General features: G+C 42.1%; 1 protein-coding gene across 1 annotated transcript in view; it reads right to left on the bottom strand.

Annotated features, from left to right (window-relative positions):
- Positions 1 to 17,514, bottom strand: part of LOC140464110 (centrosomal protein of 95 kDa-like) — a 66,070-nt gene that overhangs the window by 47,038 nt on the left and 1,518 nt on the right. The window contains exons 2-5 of the mRNA XM_072558837.1: positions 9,615 to 9,743; positions 9,299 to 9,406; positions 8,521 to 8,631; positions 1,108 to 1,225 (exon numbers count right to left, since the gene is read on the bottom strand). Of these exons, the coding sequence (XP_072414938.1) occupies positions 1,108 to 1,225; positions 8,521 to 8,631; positions 9,299 to 9,406; positions 9,615 to 9,743 (466 nt within the window). The remainder of the gene's footprint in view (positions 1 to 1,107; positions 1,226 to 8,520; positions 8,632 to 9,298; positions 9,407 to 9,614; positions 9,744 to 17,514) is intronic.

The raw sequence follows: 17,514 nt of genomic DNA, 5'->3' as shown, positions 1-17,514 counted from the left end.
CATTTTGCTATAGCAGGGGGAAATATACAGCAGCTTCCAAACCCCAACCGCTACTGAAAGTTAAACTAAAATCCTGGTTCTGTTGCTTTAAATTGTTCCAACTTTAAAAAAACAACCAAGGCCTCACAAGCTGTTTATTTTATTGGCTTGGAACAGACCACCCAATACCAGAGTCAACCTCCCCTCAAAACAAAAATCAGGACAAAACAGATCTCTTAAAACCATTAGTACCATCATAAAAGTGTATCCCAACATATTCATGACTTATGCCTTCTGGACAAAAGTTACTTCCAGAAATCCCAGCCTCTGATGTAGCCACAGTATTTAGATGCATATTAGTGATTCAAGCAGTTTATTTTGATGGAAATTTTCTCTTGCAGCCGGATAACTAAATATGCAATAATAAGGCCGGAGGCACCTTTTAACAACCATATTCAAAATCACTATTCAAGAGATACCATCTCCATTATTTTTGTTAAAAAATTTAAAACTTTGACAAAACACAGCAGCCAGTTTGGAAAATAACCAGCATCATTAAACTTAAAGAATAACGGAGATAGGATTGTAGGCCAGAAGTCCTCCTGTCGCCCTTTCGCATAATGCTATAAAAATCTTTCACATCCAACTGAATAGGTAGGCTGGGGGAAGCTATGCAGCCACATCAAGTCAGTCCTTTTAAGTTACACAAGTGAGTTTATAAACATTAAAGGGGCCATGCATCTAAATAAAATCACCCTTTTTTTCAGGAGGAGGATCACCTTAATACGCAATTTACAAAGTGATCTGATAACATAGCACTCACTTAGCACAGCATTTTAAGTGACAGCGTAAGTTGCATACTCTTGCCTTGGAGCAGGATTTGAATTTGAGGTTTTGAACTATTCGAGAGAACACAACTGAGTCAAAGCTGATGAAGGGTCACTGGACCCAAAAAATATCAACTTATTCCCTCTACAGTCATTGCCAGACCTAATGAGATTTTCCAGAAATTCCTGTTTTTGTTTCAGACAAAGCAATTGTTGTACAAGCAAAACTTCTTGTATGGAAGTAATTAATTCAGGAAATAAAATATTACTTAGGTTCACTAAATTCAAAAAAAGATCCTACGCTTTTGATGAATGTGCTCCTGCATCAGGTACCGTCTCTTTGTATGGGTCCCTGAATTCTTCTTGAAGTACACTTCTTATTACAGATATTGCTTCATTAGACAGCAAATCAGGATCATCTATTTTAAAAATACAAGCATATTAGAGAAAAAAAATTCAAACTAATTTTATTTACCAAAGTAAAAAGCAATTCTGTTTTTAAAGTTCTTTCATCTTTTCCTCCTTGCCTCCTCAAAGGATTTGTCTTCATATAATAATCAGTCATAATTCACTATGTCAATTCACGAGCCTTGAAAAGCTATCTGATTGTATGGAGAGTTATAGCGAAGGCCAATGCTTCCTCATCAAAAAAAGGTACGCTTCTTAAGATTTAGTTAGTTAACTTACAGCAAGAACCAGGTCAAAAATTGTCCACTTCTTAAGCAAGACAGAGGCCAATTGTACCATCTCTCTTAGTTTCAGCAGAGACCAGATACATCAGTGTAGTTTGAAGATCAGGATTTAATTTCCTGACGTGATAGTGTGTGCATGTCTGTGCTTTTGTGGCAATGCTGAGTGTAAACAAGAGAGGAAAAGATGAGGAGAGAGCGTGCTGATGAGTCCACAATAACTGGAGATAGAGCCCAAAGCATGCAGGAGAGGAAAAAGGACACATCAGACAAGAGGAGTAAAAATGGTCAGCCTGGGAGAATCCTGGAAATCATTAGTGGTTGACAATGGGATGTTTGTGGTAGCAGAGCATGTGATGACAAAGCCTGCTCCATGGGGGTTGGGTAAGGACATGGGAGAAGGTGCTCAAGCCTTAAACTTGTTCAATTTGATACAAAGTCCAAAAGGCTGCAGGGTTGCCAAGTGGAAAGTGAGGTGCCGTTTTTCCAGCTTGTGCTGAGCTTTGCTGCACCACCTCATCAAGCCGGAGACAGGTGCTGCCAAGAGATCATGGTGCTGCATTGAAGTGGCAAGCAACTGGAAGCTTAGGGCAATTTCTGCAGACAGAAGGTATATATTCTACAAAACGGTCACTCTGCGCTGTCTCCCCAGCATAGCAGAGAAACTGAACAGCAAATACAGTAGACTAGATTGAAGTGCAGGAAAAGTGCTGCTTCATCTGGAAAGTGTGCCTCAGGCTTTGGACAGTGAAGACGGTGGAAGTAAATGGACAAGTGTTACACCTTCTGCATTGCAAGGGAAGGTGCATGGGGGCATGTGGACATGTTGGGAGTGGAGGAAGAGAGTGAACCAAGGTGTCCCAGAGTTAATGATCATGTAGTAGGCAGACAAGGGAGGGGAATGAATGGTGGCATTCTGCTTGACATGGCAGAAATTGCCTGGATGCTGTTGGGATTGTAGGTAAGGACAAAGAGGACCCCATCAGCAGTTGAAGGAGAGATACAGTTAGGGCCAAGGTTCTGCATTGTTTGGACATAGCTGAGGGCCCTATCAATCACAGTGGTGAGAAAACCTCAGTGGAGGAAGAAGGTTGACCTTTTGGTGGCCCCCTTGTTGAAGTTTGCATCATCAGATCAGACAGAATCTGAAACAGAGTTGGTCCAACTTGTCCATGCCAACCAGATATCCTAAATCAACCTAGTCACATTTGCCAGCATTTGGCCTATATCCTAAGCCCTTCCTATTATTTTAAATGTTGTAATTATACCAGCCACCTCCACTTCCTCTGGCAGCTCATTCGATACATGCAGCACTCACTGCATGAAAAAGTTGCCCCTTGGGTGTCTTTCAAATCTTTCCACTATGGCTTTCAATTTTGGACTCCCCACCCAGTGGAAAAGACCTTGCCTATTTACACTAACCATGCCCCTCATGATTTCATGAGCCTCGAAAAAGGTCACCCCTACTCCCCACCTCAGATGCTGCAGGGAATACAGCACCAACCTATTCAGCCTCTTGGTATAGCTGAAACCCTCTAAACCTGGCAATATCCTTGTTAATCTTTTCTAATCCTTTCAAGTATCAAAAAAAATCCTTCCTACAGTAGGGAGATCAGAATTGCATGCTGTATTCCAAAAGTAGCCCTACCAATGTCCTGTACAGCTGCAACATGACCTCCCAGCTCCTATATTCAATGGTCTGACCGGTAAAAGGAAAGCATGCCAAATGCCTTCTTCACTGTCCTGTCCTATCTGTGACTTCATTTTCAACAAACTATGAACCTGCACTCCAAGATCTCTTCATTCAGCAACACTCCTCAGGACCTTACCATTAAGTGATTTGTCCTTCCAACATGCAGTACTTCACACTTATCCAAATTGAACTTCATCTGCCACTCCTAAGCCCACTGGCCCATTTGATCAAGGTCCCATTGTACCCTGAGGCAATCTTCTTGGCTGTCCATTACACCTCCAATTTTGGTGTCACCTGTAAACGAACTAAGCATACCTCTTACGTTCACATAGAAATCATCCATATAAATGATGAAAAGCAGTGGACTCAGCACCAATCCTTGTGGCACACCACTGGTCCCAGGCCTCCAGTCTGAAAAGCAACCCTCTTCCACCACCCTCTGTTCTGCATCCAAATGGCTATTTCTCACTGTATTATGTGTAATCTAATCTTTCTAACCAGCCTACCATGGGATGTGACACAGACGACTAAATTGGGAAAATGGAATCGAATCTTTTTACACAGCAGCGAAGGAAGGGGGTGGGGGGAAGGGGGTGGGAGGGAAATTTAAAAAAGAAGCGAGGGTTGCCAGGAAGAGTAAGAGAGCAATTTTTTTTTTAGAAAGTGGATGAGATCTCAACCGGAAACCCTACACCGTAGGGTCTCCCTCTCACCCATTTCCTCTAACCTTCAGAGTCTGTAAACTCGGTAGGTTCTTCAGGTTCTCTTTCTCCTCTCCCTCATTTAGTCCTGTGTAGGCTTTCATAAATTAGATTAGTGGGGGAAGGCTGATGGGGCAGTTGCATGTTCCTTCTGCAGGAGGGAGGCATAACTCATGCCTTCACTGGCCAAATCTATGGCAAGTGCAACCAACTACAGTTCCTTGAAAACAGAGTTAGGGAACTGGAGCTGGAGCTGGATGAACTGCAGATCATCCGGGAGGCTGAGGGGGACATTGAGAGGATGTACAGGGAGGTAGTCACTCCTTAGGCGCAGGATAAGGACAGCTGGGTTACAGTTGGGGAAGTAAAGGGAACAGCCAGAGCAGGGATCCCCTGTGGCTGTTCCCCTCAGCAATAAGTATACTGTTTTGGATACTTCTGGTGGGGACAGCCAACCAGGGCAAAGCCATAGTTGTCAGGTCTCTGGCAATGCAGCTCAGAAGGTGGGGGGGGGGGGGGGAAAAAGGGGGGGATAGAAAAGCACTATTGGTAGGGGACTCAATAGTTAACAGATTGACAGGAGATTGTGATCAGGAACGGGACTCCTGGAAATATGTTGCTTCCCCGGTGCCAGGGTCCAGGATGTTGCCAAATCAGGTTTACAAGATTCTGAAAGGAGAGGGTGAGCAGCCAGAAATCGCGGTACGCGTTGGCACCAATGATATAGCCAGGAAAGGGACTGAGGATCTGAGAAGTGACTACAGAGAATTAGGTTGGAAACTGAAGACCAGGACGAGTAGAGTAGTGATCTCAGGTTTGCTCCCAGTGCCATAAGATAGTGAGGTGAGGAACAGGCAGCAAGTACAGTTTAACACATGGCTGAGCAGCTGGTGCGGGAGGGAGGGCTTCAGATACTTAAGACCATTGGGATGCCTTCTGGGGAAGGTGGGACCTGTACATGAAGGACAGGTTGCACCTGAACTAGAGGGGCACAAATTTCCTAGGTAGGAGATTTGCTCGTGTGGTTCATGAAGGTTTAAACTAGTTTGGCAGGGGTGTGGGAACAAGAGCTAAACATCTGAGGGAGGGGGGGGGTAGTGACAGGATGTGGTGGATCTATCAGGGAAGTTTCTCATGTAATGAAACAAAGAGACCGGTTAAATTGTGTCTACTTTAAAATGCAAAAAGCGTCAGAAATAAGAGTGATGAACTTAAGAGCATAAACCAGTACTTGGGACTATGATGTTGTGGCCATAATGGAGACGTGGGTTTCACACAGCCAGGAATGGTTGCGAGATATTCCAGGGCTTAGAACATTTAAAAAGAACAGCGATGGGGGAGAAAAAAAAAAGAAAAAGATGAGGGGGCGTAGAATTGCTAATTAGGGAGTGTGTCACAACTACAGAAATGGAGGTTGTCGAGGAGGTCATATGGGTGGAAGTTATGAACAACAAGGAAGCAGCCACTTCATTGGGGTTTTCTACAGACCCCCTAATAGCAGTACGGAGATCGAAGAACTCATAGGCCAGCAGATTTTGGAAAAATGCAGATGTAGCAGGGTTGTTATGGGTGACTTCAATATTGATTGGAACCTCCTTAGTGCAGATGGTTTGGATAGCACTGTTCTTGTAAGGTGTATTCAGGAGGGTTCCCTTACTCAGGATGTAGACAGGCCAATGAGGGGACAGGCCATTTTGGATTTAGTACTTGGCAATGAGCCAGGATAGGTGTCAGATCTCGTGGTGAGAGAACTCTTTGGTGACAGTGACCACAATTGCCCCACGTTTACTGTAGCCATAGAGAGGGAAAGGAACAGTTAACATGGGAAGATATTTAATTGGAAAAAAAGGAAATGATGCTATCAGACAGGAGTTGGGAAGTACAGACTGGGAGCAATTGTTCCACAGAAAGGGCACAATAGACATGTGGAAACTGTTTAAAGCGCAGGTATTGTGAGTGATACATAAATTTGTTACTCTGAGACAGGCAAGAAGGGCTAAGATTAAAAGGAGCCTTGGATAACAAGAATGGAGGAGCTTCTCGTCAAAAAAGAAGGCAGATTACGTAAGCTGGAGGAAACAAGGATTTAAGAAAGCTTTGGAGGATTACAGGCTTACTAGAAAGGAGCTCAAAATGGACTGAGGAGAGCTAGGAGAGGACACAAAAAAGGCTCAGTAGGAAGGATTAGGGAGAACCCAAAGGCATTTTACTCATACGTGAGGAATAAGAGAGCAATCAGAGAGAAGGTAGAGCCGGTCAGGGATAGCGTAGGGAACTTGTGTGCGGGGGTAAGAGCAGATAGGGGAAGCCTTAAATGAGTTGTTTGCTTCAGATTTTACTAAGGAAAGGGACCTTGTTGTGAATGAGAATTTTGAGGAGCAGGGAAACAGGCTTGAACAGATCAAAGATTGAGGAAGTTGATGTGCCGGAAACTTTGGTAACCATTAAGATTGTAAGTCCCCAGAGTCAGACCAGATTTATCGCAGGCTGCACCGGCAAGCAAGAAAGGAGGTTGCTAAGCTGCTGGCGAAGAACTTTGTTTCCTCACTCTCCACAGGAGTGTAGCGGAGGATTGGAAGGTGGTGCGTGTTGTTCCTTTTTTCAAGAAGGGTAATAGGGAAATCCCTGGCAATTACAGGCCAGTCAATCTTACGTCTGTGGTCAGCAAAGTTTTGGAAAGAATTCTGAGGGATAGGATTTATGATTATTTGGAAAAACATAGCATGATTAAAAGCAGTCAGCATGGCTTTGAGGGGGCAGGTCATGCCTCACAAATCTTATGAAGGAGGTGACGAGACAAGTTGACAAAGGCTGGGCAGTGGATGTGGTGTACATGGACTTCAGCAAGGAATTTCACAAGGTTCCCCATGGTAGGCTCATTCATAAAGTCAGGAGGTATGGGACACGGAGATTTGGCTCTCTGGATTCAGAATTGGTTGGCTGACAGAAGGCAGAGAGTGCTTGTAGATGGAAAGTATTCTGCCTGGAGGTCAGTGGTGAATGGTGTCCCACAGGGCTCTGTTCTTGGGCCTCTGCTTTGTAGTTTTTAATATATGACTATGACAAGGAGGTTGAGGTGTGGGTTATTAAATTTGCAGATGACACAAAGATTGGAAGTGCTATTGATAGTAGGCATCGACAGGATGCAGGGCTGGGTTGAGATATGGCAGATGGAGTTCAAACTAGATAAATGTGAAGTGACGCCTTTTGGAAGGTCAAACCAGAATGCTGAATGTAGGATTAAAGGCAGGGTTCTTGACAGTGTGGTGGAACAGCAGGATCTTGGCATTCAAGTGCACAGATCCCTCAAAGTTGCCACCCAAGTGGATAGCGTTATTAAGAAAGCATATGGTGTTTTGGCTTTCATTAACAGGGGGATCAAGTTTAAGAGTCGCAAGGTTTTGCTGCAGCTCTAAAAAACCCTGGTAAGACCACACTTAGAATATTGTGTCAACTTCTGGTCACTATTACAGGAAAGATGCAGAGGCTTTGGAAAGGGTGCAGAGAAGGTTTACCAGGATTCTGCCTGGATTGGAGGGCTTGTCTTTTGAAGAGAGGTTGACTAAGCTCAGACTTTTCTCTCTGGAGAAGAGGAGGAAGAGAGATGACCAGATCGAGGTGTACAAGGTATGAGAGGCATGGATAGAATCGATAGCCAAACTCTTTTCCCCAGGAAAAGAATGACTAGCACCAGGGGTCATAGGTTTAAGATATTAGGAGAAAGGTATAGAGGAGACATCAGAGGCAGGCTCTTTACATAGAGTTGTGAACGCATGGAATGAGTTGCCAGCGGTGGTAGAAGCAGAGTCATTTGGGACATTTAAATGACTGCTGGACATGCACATAGACAGCAGTGAATTGAAGGATGTGTAGGTAGGTTATTTTATTTTATATTAGGATTAATCCTCGGTACAAAATCATGGGCTTAAGGGCCTGTTCTGTGCTGTACATTTCTATGTCCTACATTCTTTCTAGGAAGCAGGGTGTGAGGATGTACAGTCAAAGTAAATGTGGGAGTAAATATAGTGGATATTGGTGACCAGCCTATCCCCATGGAAACAGATGTCAAAGAGGAGGAGAAAGGAGAAATCAGATGGACCAGGTAAAGCTGACAGCAGGGTAGAAAACAAAATAGATAATTTTCTCTAATCCCAGAGAGGAGGCAACATGGATGATGTCATTAATATACTGGAGGAAGGTGTTGGAATGGGCCAGAGAAGGACTGGAGGGAGGAACGTGGAGTACATGAAACAAAGAGACAGGCATTATTAAGGCCTATGAAGGTACCCATGCCACACCACTTTGATCTGAAAGAAATGGAAGGAGTTAAAAGAGCACTTCAGCACAGTCTGCACAATCTAAGTTTTGTTTTATTTGCAATTCTGAGACATGGACATTGCTGACTCTGTCATCCTCAATTACCCGAAAAGTTGTGGTGAGTTTTTTTGAACTTCTGCAATGCATGTGTAGGGATGTTTCCTGTAAGTACTAAGGTCAAAGTTCAGGTTTACACTTAATTTAAGTTGTGTCATAAAAAAGTGGGTTATGATCAATGAATAAACAATTTTCAAAGACTAGTCAACTAGGCAGCTCTTCATTCTGCTGAGTTTATTAAAATCACAACTACTCACCGTGCTGGGAGGAAACATCGCTTATCTGTTCTGTGAGATATTCTAACAAACCATCAAAGATTTCTAACAAATTCCGTATATTTTCTTGGTCACTCTGAATAATATTCTCTCCTAAGCAAGAGGAAACAAAAGAGCATCAATTTACACAAATGCTTTTTGACAAATTACCTTTTTCTGTTACCCTAAATTTATGCCCATATTTCTAATACAGTAGCGCCTCGACTTACGAACTTAATCCATTCTGGCTCCCAGTTTGCGAACCGAATCAATTTTTCCTATTGTTCGGAATGCTTGGACGTAGCAACGAACGCCTTTCACAGCGCACGCGCCAAAGACGAACTGAATGAGATCACGCGGGGCCAGACAGCTTTTACATTCAACAAGTGCGTAGCAAAGCAGAACAATGAAACCACGTGGTCACACACTGGCTTTTTGCATTCGTACCTTGAATTTCACACATACGTTGAAGCAAAATTTTACATACAATCCTGTTCGTAAACTGATTTGTTCGTGAACGGGGTCGTTCGTATGTCGAGGTGCTACTGTACTTTGATGCAACAGAGGACAGAACGCTGCATGATCGTTTGCTTCAAATTGTTGCCAATGTTAATTTAAAAAAGGCAGCCTGAGAATCAGAAAGAAAATTCTGAACACAGCACCTCGTGAACAATAGATAAATAATCCATTGTCTGTATTCAACTAAATGTTGTGCGAACATTTTCCTCCCTACCCCCAGATTGTGTTTTCCATCGAGGTTCAAGCTTTATTTATTACTGACCAGTTATATGCGACAAACTGATTTGCAAGTAGTCCAAAGCCAATGAATCTATCACTGCCTGTACGTTATGGACATCATCTTCCTGACTTTTGGGAGTAGCTATGTAATCTGTAATAGATTTTAAAAGTTACATGTTACAACTCTCATTGAATACACAGCACAGCATAATAGAACTTTGAAAATCACTGTAGTACGAAACAGGATTTCACTCGAAACATCAATTCGCCTGCTCCTCGGATGCTACCTGACCTTTTCCAGCACTACACTCTCAATTTAGGATTTATTACAAATTAATTATTAATTGTGACTCACTTACCTGGGACCTTTTCACCGAGAATGGCTTCATAAAGGGCAATAAATACACCTGCATCACACTCACAAAGCTTTGTCACCCTCTGATTAATATGGCACTTGTGAAGAAGATTATTGGCAATAGTAATCCAATCTAGAATAAAGGATCAAAGTACCAAAGTTAGTGTACCCCACAAAATGTGTGTTAAGCAGTGAGACAATTAAAGTAAATAACAAAATGGCATGTATAATCTTCCACAGAAGTTGAGAGAGAGAGAGAGAGAGAGAGAGAGAGAGAGAGAGAGAGAGAGAGAGAGAGAGAGAGAGAGAGAGAGAGAGAGGACTTGATTGAAATATAAAATCCTGTGGCGCCTTGACAGGGAGAGAATCTAAAACTAGGGATCACCAGTAGAGAGGAGGCGAAACTTTCTCTTCAAGGATCATTGGAAGTTTCCTCCAAAAAGGAGGGAACAGAAACTTTGTTTAACTTTCAAGGCTGGGATGGATAGATTCTTGTTAAGCAAGTGGTGAAAGTGGGAATGTGGAATTGATGTTCTAATCAGATTGGCGATGACCTCATTATATGATTGAGCAGGTCCAAAGGAACTGAACTGCCTAATCCTGCTTCCAGTTGCAGTTCAAAAGTTCAAAGTGACTGATATCCTTTGAAACACATGTTTACATTTCCCCACTGTTGCTTTAAGAAACAGCATGGTCATTGTAAAATGTTTACATCAACAATAAAGAATATATAAAATTAGATTTGTTAAGATGCACTATGACCAATTTTAAACAATTCAGTGATGGGATGTGGGGTTTGCTAGCTGGTCGAGCATATATTGTCCAACGTTTGTTGTTCTTGAGAAGGTAGTGAGCCACATTGAACCACTGCAGTCCACCTGGTGTAGGTACCCCATAATTCCAATAGGGAGGAGATTCCACGTTAAATTTTCTACATAGCTTTAGCTAGTCAAAAGTACTTAAGTGGCTTACTAGCATAAAAATCTATAAACTTTAGCCAACGCACCAAACCAGTGATCTTGTGTGATCTGCAATTAAATGAACAAGACCAGCTGTCAGGGTGCATCTAAGCCCAAAACACTGACAAGAGAAAATTGGCTGAAAATTGCTCTTGAACTATAGCAGGATTCCAAACTCAAAATTACTAGATTATGGAAGTCAGGTCTATGTTGGAGACTCAAACAATCTTCCAATAGCAGACTCAACAACTTGAATCAGTGAAATTTAGACCACATTCACCTTATCCTAACTATTCCCAGTCAAATACAGGAAGTTTACTTGAAGTGAGGAACACAAAAGACTGTTAGGTCTATTCAATCAATATCTAAAGCCAAGTTAGTCATCATTTCCTCCTCATACTCTTATGTGAGAGTTCCTTACTTACTCCAAATTAGCAATTTCACCTTCACCGTAGGCAATGGTGTCTTGGACACTTGCCTCCTCAAAATAACATTCATTCAATCACTTCATCCAAATTAATCTACTGAATCTGAACTGATTCTTATATTAGCATATTCTTCCTTAGATTACAGTGCCCAAAACTGCTCAATATTCCAAAATGTGGTTTGATCAGAGGCTTATACAGCCTCCGGAGTACATGCCTGTTCTGGTATTCTAGCCCTCTCTAAAATGAATGCTAACATTGCATTTACCTAACTGCCACTGAACCTGCATGTTAAAGTTAGGAGTCCTAGTTAAGGATTTTTTCAAGTCCCTTTGTGCTTCAGATTTCCCAAACCTTTCCCGATTTAGGGAATACTCTTCCTTCCAAAATGTATAATCTCACATTTTCCCATATTATATTCCATTTTGCACTTATTTACCCAATGTCCTAGCTTAAAATCCTTATGCAGTCTTCCCACCTCCTCATCGCTACCTGTCCCCCCCTACCTTTGGGTCACTTGCAAACTTAGCAACAATGCACTCAACTCCTTTGTCCACATCATTAGTGTATTACATGAATAGTTATGACCCTGGCGGAACTCTTCAAATGATTAGTCATGTTCGAGGGACTAATGATTATGTTACTGTTAGGGATTTAGGTAATAAAATCTAGTTCAGCAGGAAGTGAGTCAATGTTTATATAACACTATATAAAAAGGACTACCAGGCAACTATCAAACTGGTGTTGGCAAAGCTGGAAACAAATGATCTCTCTGCCTGCAGGGTTCTTGAAATAAATCCTTGGCATGTGTTGTAGCCATCATCTCATGACAATGATCATAAATCTTTAGAAGAAGTTGTTAATTTTGGGTCAAGCAGAACATTCTCTTGTTATTTGAGGATCTGTGCTTAGTTGTAACAAAAATAAGAACGTGTGATTTGATTTTTTAAATTTGTTACAGCATAATCGATAGAGAGCATTAGGAAAAGGATAGCAAGGGAAGTGGGACATAGAGCCAACTAAATAATTAAAGAAGCAGAAATAAAAAAGGTGAGATGCAAGTCGAGGCAGCAATGTTCCCACAGGAATCAAAATTGAACAGTGCTTGGGCCTTGTGTACACTCAAATATTGTTTGAGAAAATATTTGTATTTTTGGACTCTATAGTTATAATAAAAAAAGGCATATGAACAGATAGAAGACAGAATAGGATTGTCAAACCTTTTCAAAAGTTGGCAATGAGCAACATTTCAATTTTACTCTTCCTCAGGGTAGGCAAATTTCAGAAAGGGTTGCCACAACCTGAATTATTCAAAGTTTAATTTTAAAAAGGCATATAATTTAGTAAATAGAAATTATTAAAAAGTACCAAACAAAACTCAAAAATAAAGCCAAACTTTGCCAAAGAATAAGCAGAGTTACAGAGAGAGGGGGAAGAGGGAAAAAAAAATTAGCCCCAAATCATGATCACCAGGGGAGGTGGTAGTGACTGGGACCAAGCATTTGTGTGAGGCATACACAGCTGGCCTAGGTAGGATTCACATGAAAATGGTGGTTGTAAGTGGAGTTTTAGCATAGCATTTGCTCCTCTCAGCGCGCTTTCCCTCCATCTTTTTCCTCACCTGCACTCCCTCTTTTCTATCTCGGTCAACCCTTACTACCCCCAATCCCTCTTCTTTGTCTTTCTTTGCAACCATTTACTTCATGAAAACAATCCATGGGATTATGTAATTGAAAAACTTTTCATAAAGATTACCCCAAATATTTTACACTGAAATAGGCAGTGCGCAATTTGCTTTTTATTCCTCTCCAACATTCCTCCCTGGAAACTAATTTGTTAAAGAGTGATTTCTTTGAGTACGGATTCCCATTGGTCAATGGGAGACTCGGCTTCCTGACTGAATGGACAAAAAGAAAGCAGTAATACAAATCAGGGCAGGAAAAACCTAATCAATGTGCAATGTTTTTGGGAAACACAAATTAATAGGAATGACGCAGCGGCCTGACTATCAATCCTACCCACCCCTTCTACCACCACAACCTGACACACTGCCTTCTCCCCATATTGCAGCACATGCCTTTCAAGCCGGAATCTCCTTGAAAGCTTCAAATTCCCAAACATAGCCCATAAAAGCACCAGCACAGCTTCCCACCCCAGGCTGTTCACAGCTGCCAGTAAAGCAAACTTCAGGCCATGTGAAATGCTTTGGCAGATTGTGCACAGTCCACAGCCCATAGATCTGGCAACTCTAAGTAGAGGACATTGAGGATATGGTAGTGTTTCAGGCCAGGCGTACTGGTACTTCATAGAAATTGTAGTAACAAGGCATAAACTGGACAATAATACTTCCATTATATCATTGGTCAGGTCACTGTTGGAATATTGCGTGCAATTCTGGTCTCCTTCCTATCAGAAAGATGTTGTGAAACTTGAAAGGGTTCAGAAAAGATTTACAAGGATGTTGCCAGGGTTGGAGGATCTACAGGGAGAGGCTGATTTCCCTGGAGTGTCGGAGGTGGAGGGAGACCTTATAGAGATTTACAAAATTATGAGGGGCATGGATAGGATAAATAGACAAAGTCTTTTCCCTAGGGTCAGGGAGTCCAGAACTAGAGGGCATAGGTTTAGGGTGAGAGGGGAAAGATATAAAAGAGACCTAAGGGGCAACGTTTTCACGCAGAGGGTGGTACATGTATGGAATGAGCTGCCAGAGGATGTGGTGGAGGCTGGTACAATTGCAACATTTAAGAGGCATTTGGATGGGTATATGAATAGGAAGGGTTTGGAAGGATATGGGCCGGGTGCTGGCAGGTGGGACCAGATTGGGTTGAGATATCTGGTTGGCATGGATGGTTGGACTGAAGGGTCTGTTTCCATGCTGTGCATCTCTATGACTCTATGTAAATTAGTGAGATACTTCAATGGCTCAAGTCTCACATATGGAAGAAGTTTGTGACTGCCATGGATCACAATTTATTCATTAGCTATATAAAAAGGTACATCAAAATGAAAAGCTAATTCGATTATGGTCTAGAATGCCAAGTTTTTCAATTAACCAGTTTTTTTTTCCTCAAGTGAGCATGCATTTTAGCACTTATCCTGCCTGCATGCTCAACACAACTACAAAATAATCTATTTGCAAGTCAAAATTATTCTATCTCCTTGCACATCTAGATCTGACATAAAATGGAGCATAATCCACACTCTAGTACGCAACTGGGTAAACATTAAAACTTAGTTAAAATCTTGGATTGTTAAGTTTTCTTGAGTGCCTCAACTAGAATTATGCACTGTTTCACATGTCGATGTCTCTCAATCAGAAACCAGCCTCTTATTTATAGTAACTTTTCATTAATGAACTTTAGTGTCTGCCTAAAACGATTATGTAATTAATATCTGCTTAAAAAGATATACACAATCAAGTGATTGGTTAACCAATCTTTACATTTTGTAACATCCTGATGGGAATAGCTAATTCCAATTGGACACATCCAATTGAGAAGAACTCATCTACTAGCTTCAAATATAAGCACAATTCCTGATGAAGGGCTTATGCCTGAAGCGTCGATTCTCCTGCTCCTCAGATGCTGCCTGACCTGCTGTGCTTTTCCAGCACCACACTCTCGACTCTGATCTCCACAATCTGCAGTCCTCACTTTTTCCTAGCGAATTTCAGAATAGACTTGATGGTGAAAATGAAAGAGCACGTTTGCTGCTTATAGTGTGCCTTTTTGTACTCATTCATGGGATGTAGGCATCACTTGCCAAGCCAGCATTTAACACCCACCTTATTTGCCCTTAAGGTGTTAGTGAGCTACCAAGCTGAACTGCTGTAGTCCATTTGTGTAGGTAGACCCACAAGAGCAAGTTTACACATTGTATTCTCATAGTAGCCACATGTTCTGGTTTGATATCTGATGGTTTTCTTGTCAACCTGATCTACATTCAGAGTGCTGGGAAGAAACTGCAACCAACATGTTCCAATAATGATAAAAAGGTATGACCAACGCATTCTGGGAACCCTGGAGAAGTAGAGATATATAGGATTGGGTAAAGAAAAAAAAAAAAGAGGGGAGGCTTATGGCATATCCTAAGGGCACAAGCCTAGAACTTACAAGGGAAATTTCTTCAGCCAGAGGATGGTTAATCTGCAGAACGCATTGCCACAGAAGGCTGTGCAGACCAAGTCATTTAGTGTAATTAAGACAGATAGGTAGCTTCTTAATTAGTAAGGGGATCAAGAGTTAGGAGAAGGCAGGAGAATGGGGGTTGAGAAATATATCAGCCATGATTGAGTCTGCTTTGCCATTCAATAGGCCAAGTAATTGAGTTTTTCTCCTATATCTTATGATCGTATAGGAGACATTGAAGAGTAACCAGTCTTGAAGCAGATCCTAACCACCTAATGTACATTCATCCTCCAACATTACATTTAAAAGTATTTCATTGACTGTAGTGTTCTTTGAATCTGCAATTACAGAAGTTAATACATATAAATTTGTATTTCTTCCATCTGAAGATATTTTCTGCTTACAAATTTCCACACAGATCTTAAATCTTACATAATAGACCCGCAATTAAATTAAACATTTTCAGTATTATTACAGAGGCTTTGTTGGTATTCATGCAATGATTTCCAATCAACTAAAAAGATGACAGGGTGGGCACAAGGACTAGTGATGAAAGCAACTGCATCTCTACTGTTCCTCAACAGAAAGCAGAACACTAGTTGGGGTGCAGCTAACAGGTGGAAACACATGTCAAATGTTTATGATACAAAATGTGCTTTATTCTGATTTCATAGCAGACTGGTTAAAAAAAAATCAATTGGTACAGAAACCCTGCAAAGTTATTATGAGATAACTATTTACAATACTCATCCTACTTTCATAGAATTAGTGCAGAAAAGGCCCTCCCACCACTGAGGTTGCATTCACACACAAGAAACACCTGACCTTCAACCCAGTCTCATTTACCAGCACTTGGCCCATAGCCTTGAACATTATGTACCAAGTGTGCATCCAGGTTCTTTTAAAAATGATTTGAGACAGTTTTCCTCTACCACCCTCCCAAGTAGTGCATTCCAGATCACTACCACCTCCTGGGCAAAAAAAAAAGGTTGACCTCACAATGTCCCCCCCCCTCAAAATCCATCCCTTACATTGAACTGGTGTCCACTCTGGCTGGCTCTTCAACTATGGAGTTTACACCAGAGTGGTGCTGGAAAAGCACAGCAGGTCAGGCAGCATCCGAGGAGCAGGGGGAAAAAAAACGACGTTTCAGGCAAAAGCCCTTCATCAGGAAAACAGGCTCCTCTACTTTTTTTTCTCATTTACATAAATGATTTGGATGCGAGCACAAGAGGTACAGTCAGTAAGTTTGCAGATGACACCAAAATTGGAGGTGTAGTGGACAGCGAAGAGGGCTACCTCAGATTACAACAGGATCTTGACCAGATGGGCCAATGGGCTAAGAAGTGGCAGATGGAGTTTAATTCAAATAAATGCAAGCTGCTGCATTTTGGGAAAGCAAATCTTAGCAGGACTTATACATTTAATGGTAAGGTCCTTGGGAGTGTTGCTGACCAAAGAGACCTTGGAGTGCAGGTTCATAGCTCCTTGAAAGTGGAGTCACAGGTAGATAGGATAGTGAAGAAGGCATTTGGTATGCTTTCCTTTATTGGTCAGAGTTTGAGTACAGGAGTTGGGAGGTCATGTTGCGGCTATACAGGACATTGGTTCGGCCACTGTTGAAATATTGCGTGCAATTCTGGTCTCCTTCCTGTCGGAAAGATGTTGTGAAACTTGAAAGGGTTCAGAAAAGATTTACAAGGGTGTTGCCAGGGTTGGAGGATCTGAGCTACAGGGAGAGGCTGAACAGGCTGGGGCTGTTTTCCCTGGAGTGTCGGAGGCTGGGAGGGGTGACCTTATGGAGGTTTACAAAATTATGAGGGGCATGGATAGGATAAATAGGCAAAGTCTTTTCCCTGGGGTCGGGGAGTCCAGAACTAGAGGGCATAGGTTTAGGGGGAGAGCGGAAACATATAAAAGAGACCTAAGGGGCAACTTTTTCACGCAAAGGGTGGTACGTGTATGGAATGAGCTGCCAGAGGATGTGGTAGAGGCTGGTACAATTACAACATTTAAGAGGCATTTGGTTGGGTATGTGAATAGGAAGGGTTTGGAGGGACATGGGCCAGATGCTGGCAGGTGGGACTAGATTGGGTTGGGATATCTGTTCGACATTGACGGGTTGAATTGAAGGGTCTGTTTCCATGCTGAACACCTCTAGGACTCCGAGTTCCTCCTTATCCACACTGTCCATGTCTCTCAACCTCATATACCGCAATCAGATTACCCTTCAATCTTCTCTGTTTCAACAAAAACAAAGTAGATAAGAAGGAGGCTGGAAGAACACAGCAAGCCAGGCAGCATCAGGTGGTGGAGAAGTTGATCTTTGGGTATAACTGAATTCCAGCACCTTCACCTCAAATTTTCCACCCTAGGGGGCATCCTGGTAA

Source organism: Chiloscyllium punctatum, chromosome 39 (assembly GCF_047496795.1).
Source record: "Chiloscyllium punctatum isolate Juve2018m chromosome 39, sChiPun1.3, whole genome shotgun sequence".
Taxonomy (NCBI): domain Eukaryota; kingdom Metazoa; phylum Chordata; class Chondrichthyes; order Orectolobiformes; family Hemiscylliidae; genus Chiloscyllium; species Chiloscyllium punctatum.
Note: the sequence above shows the minus strand (reverse complement) of the source record. Positions and strands in the feature narration are given on the sequence as shown.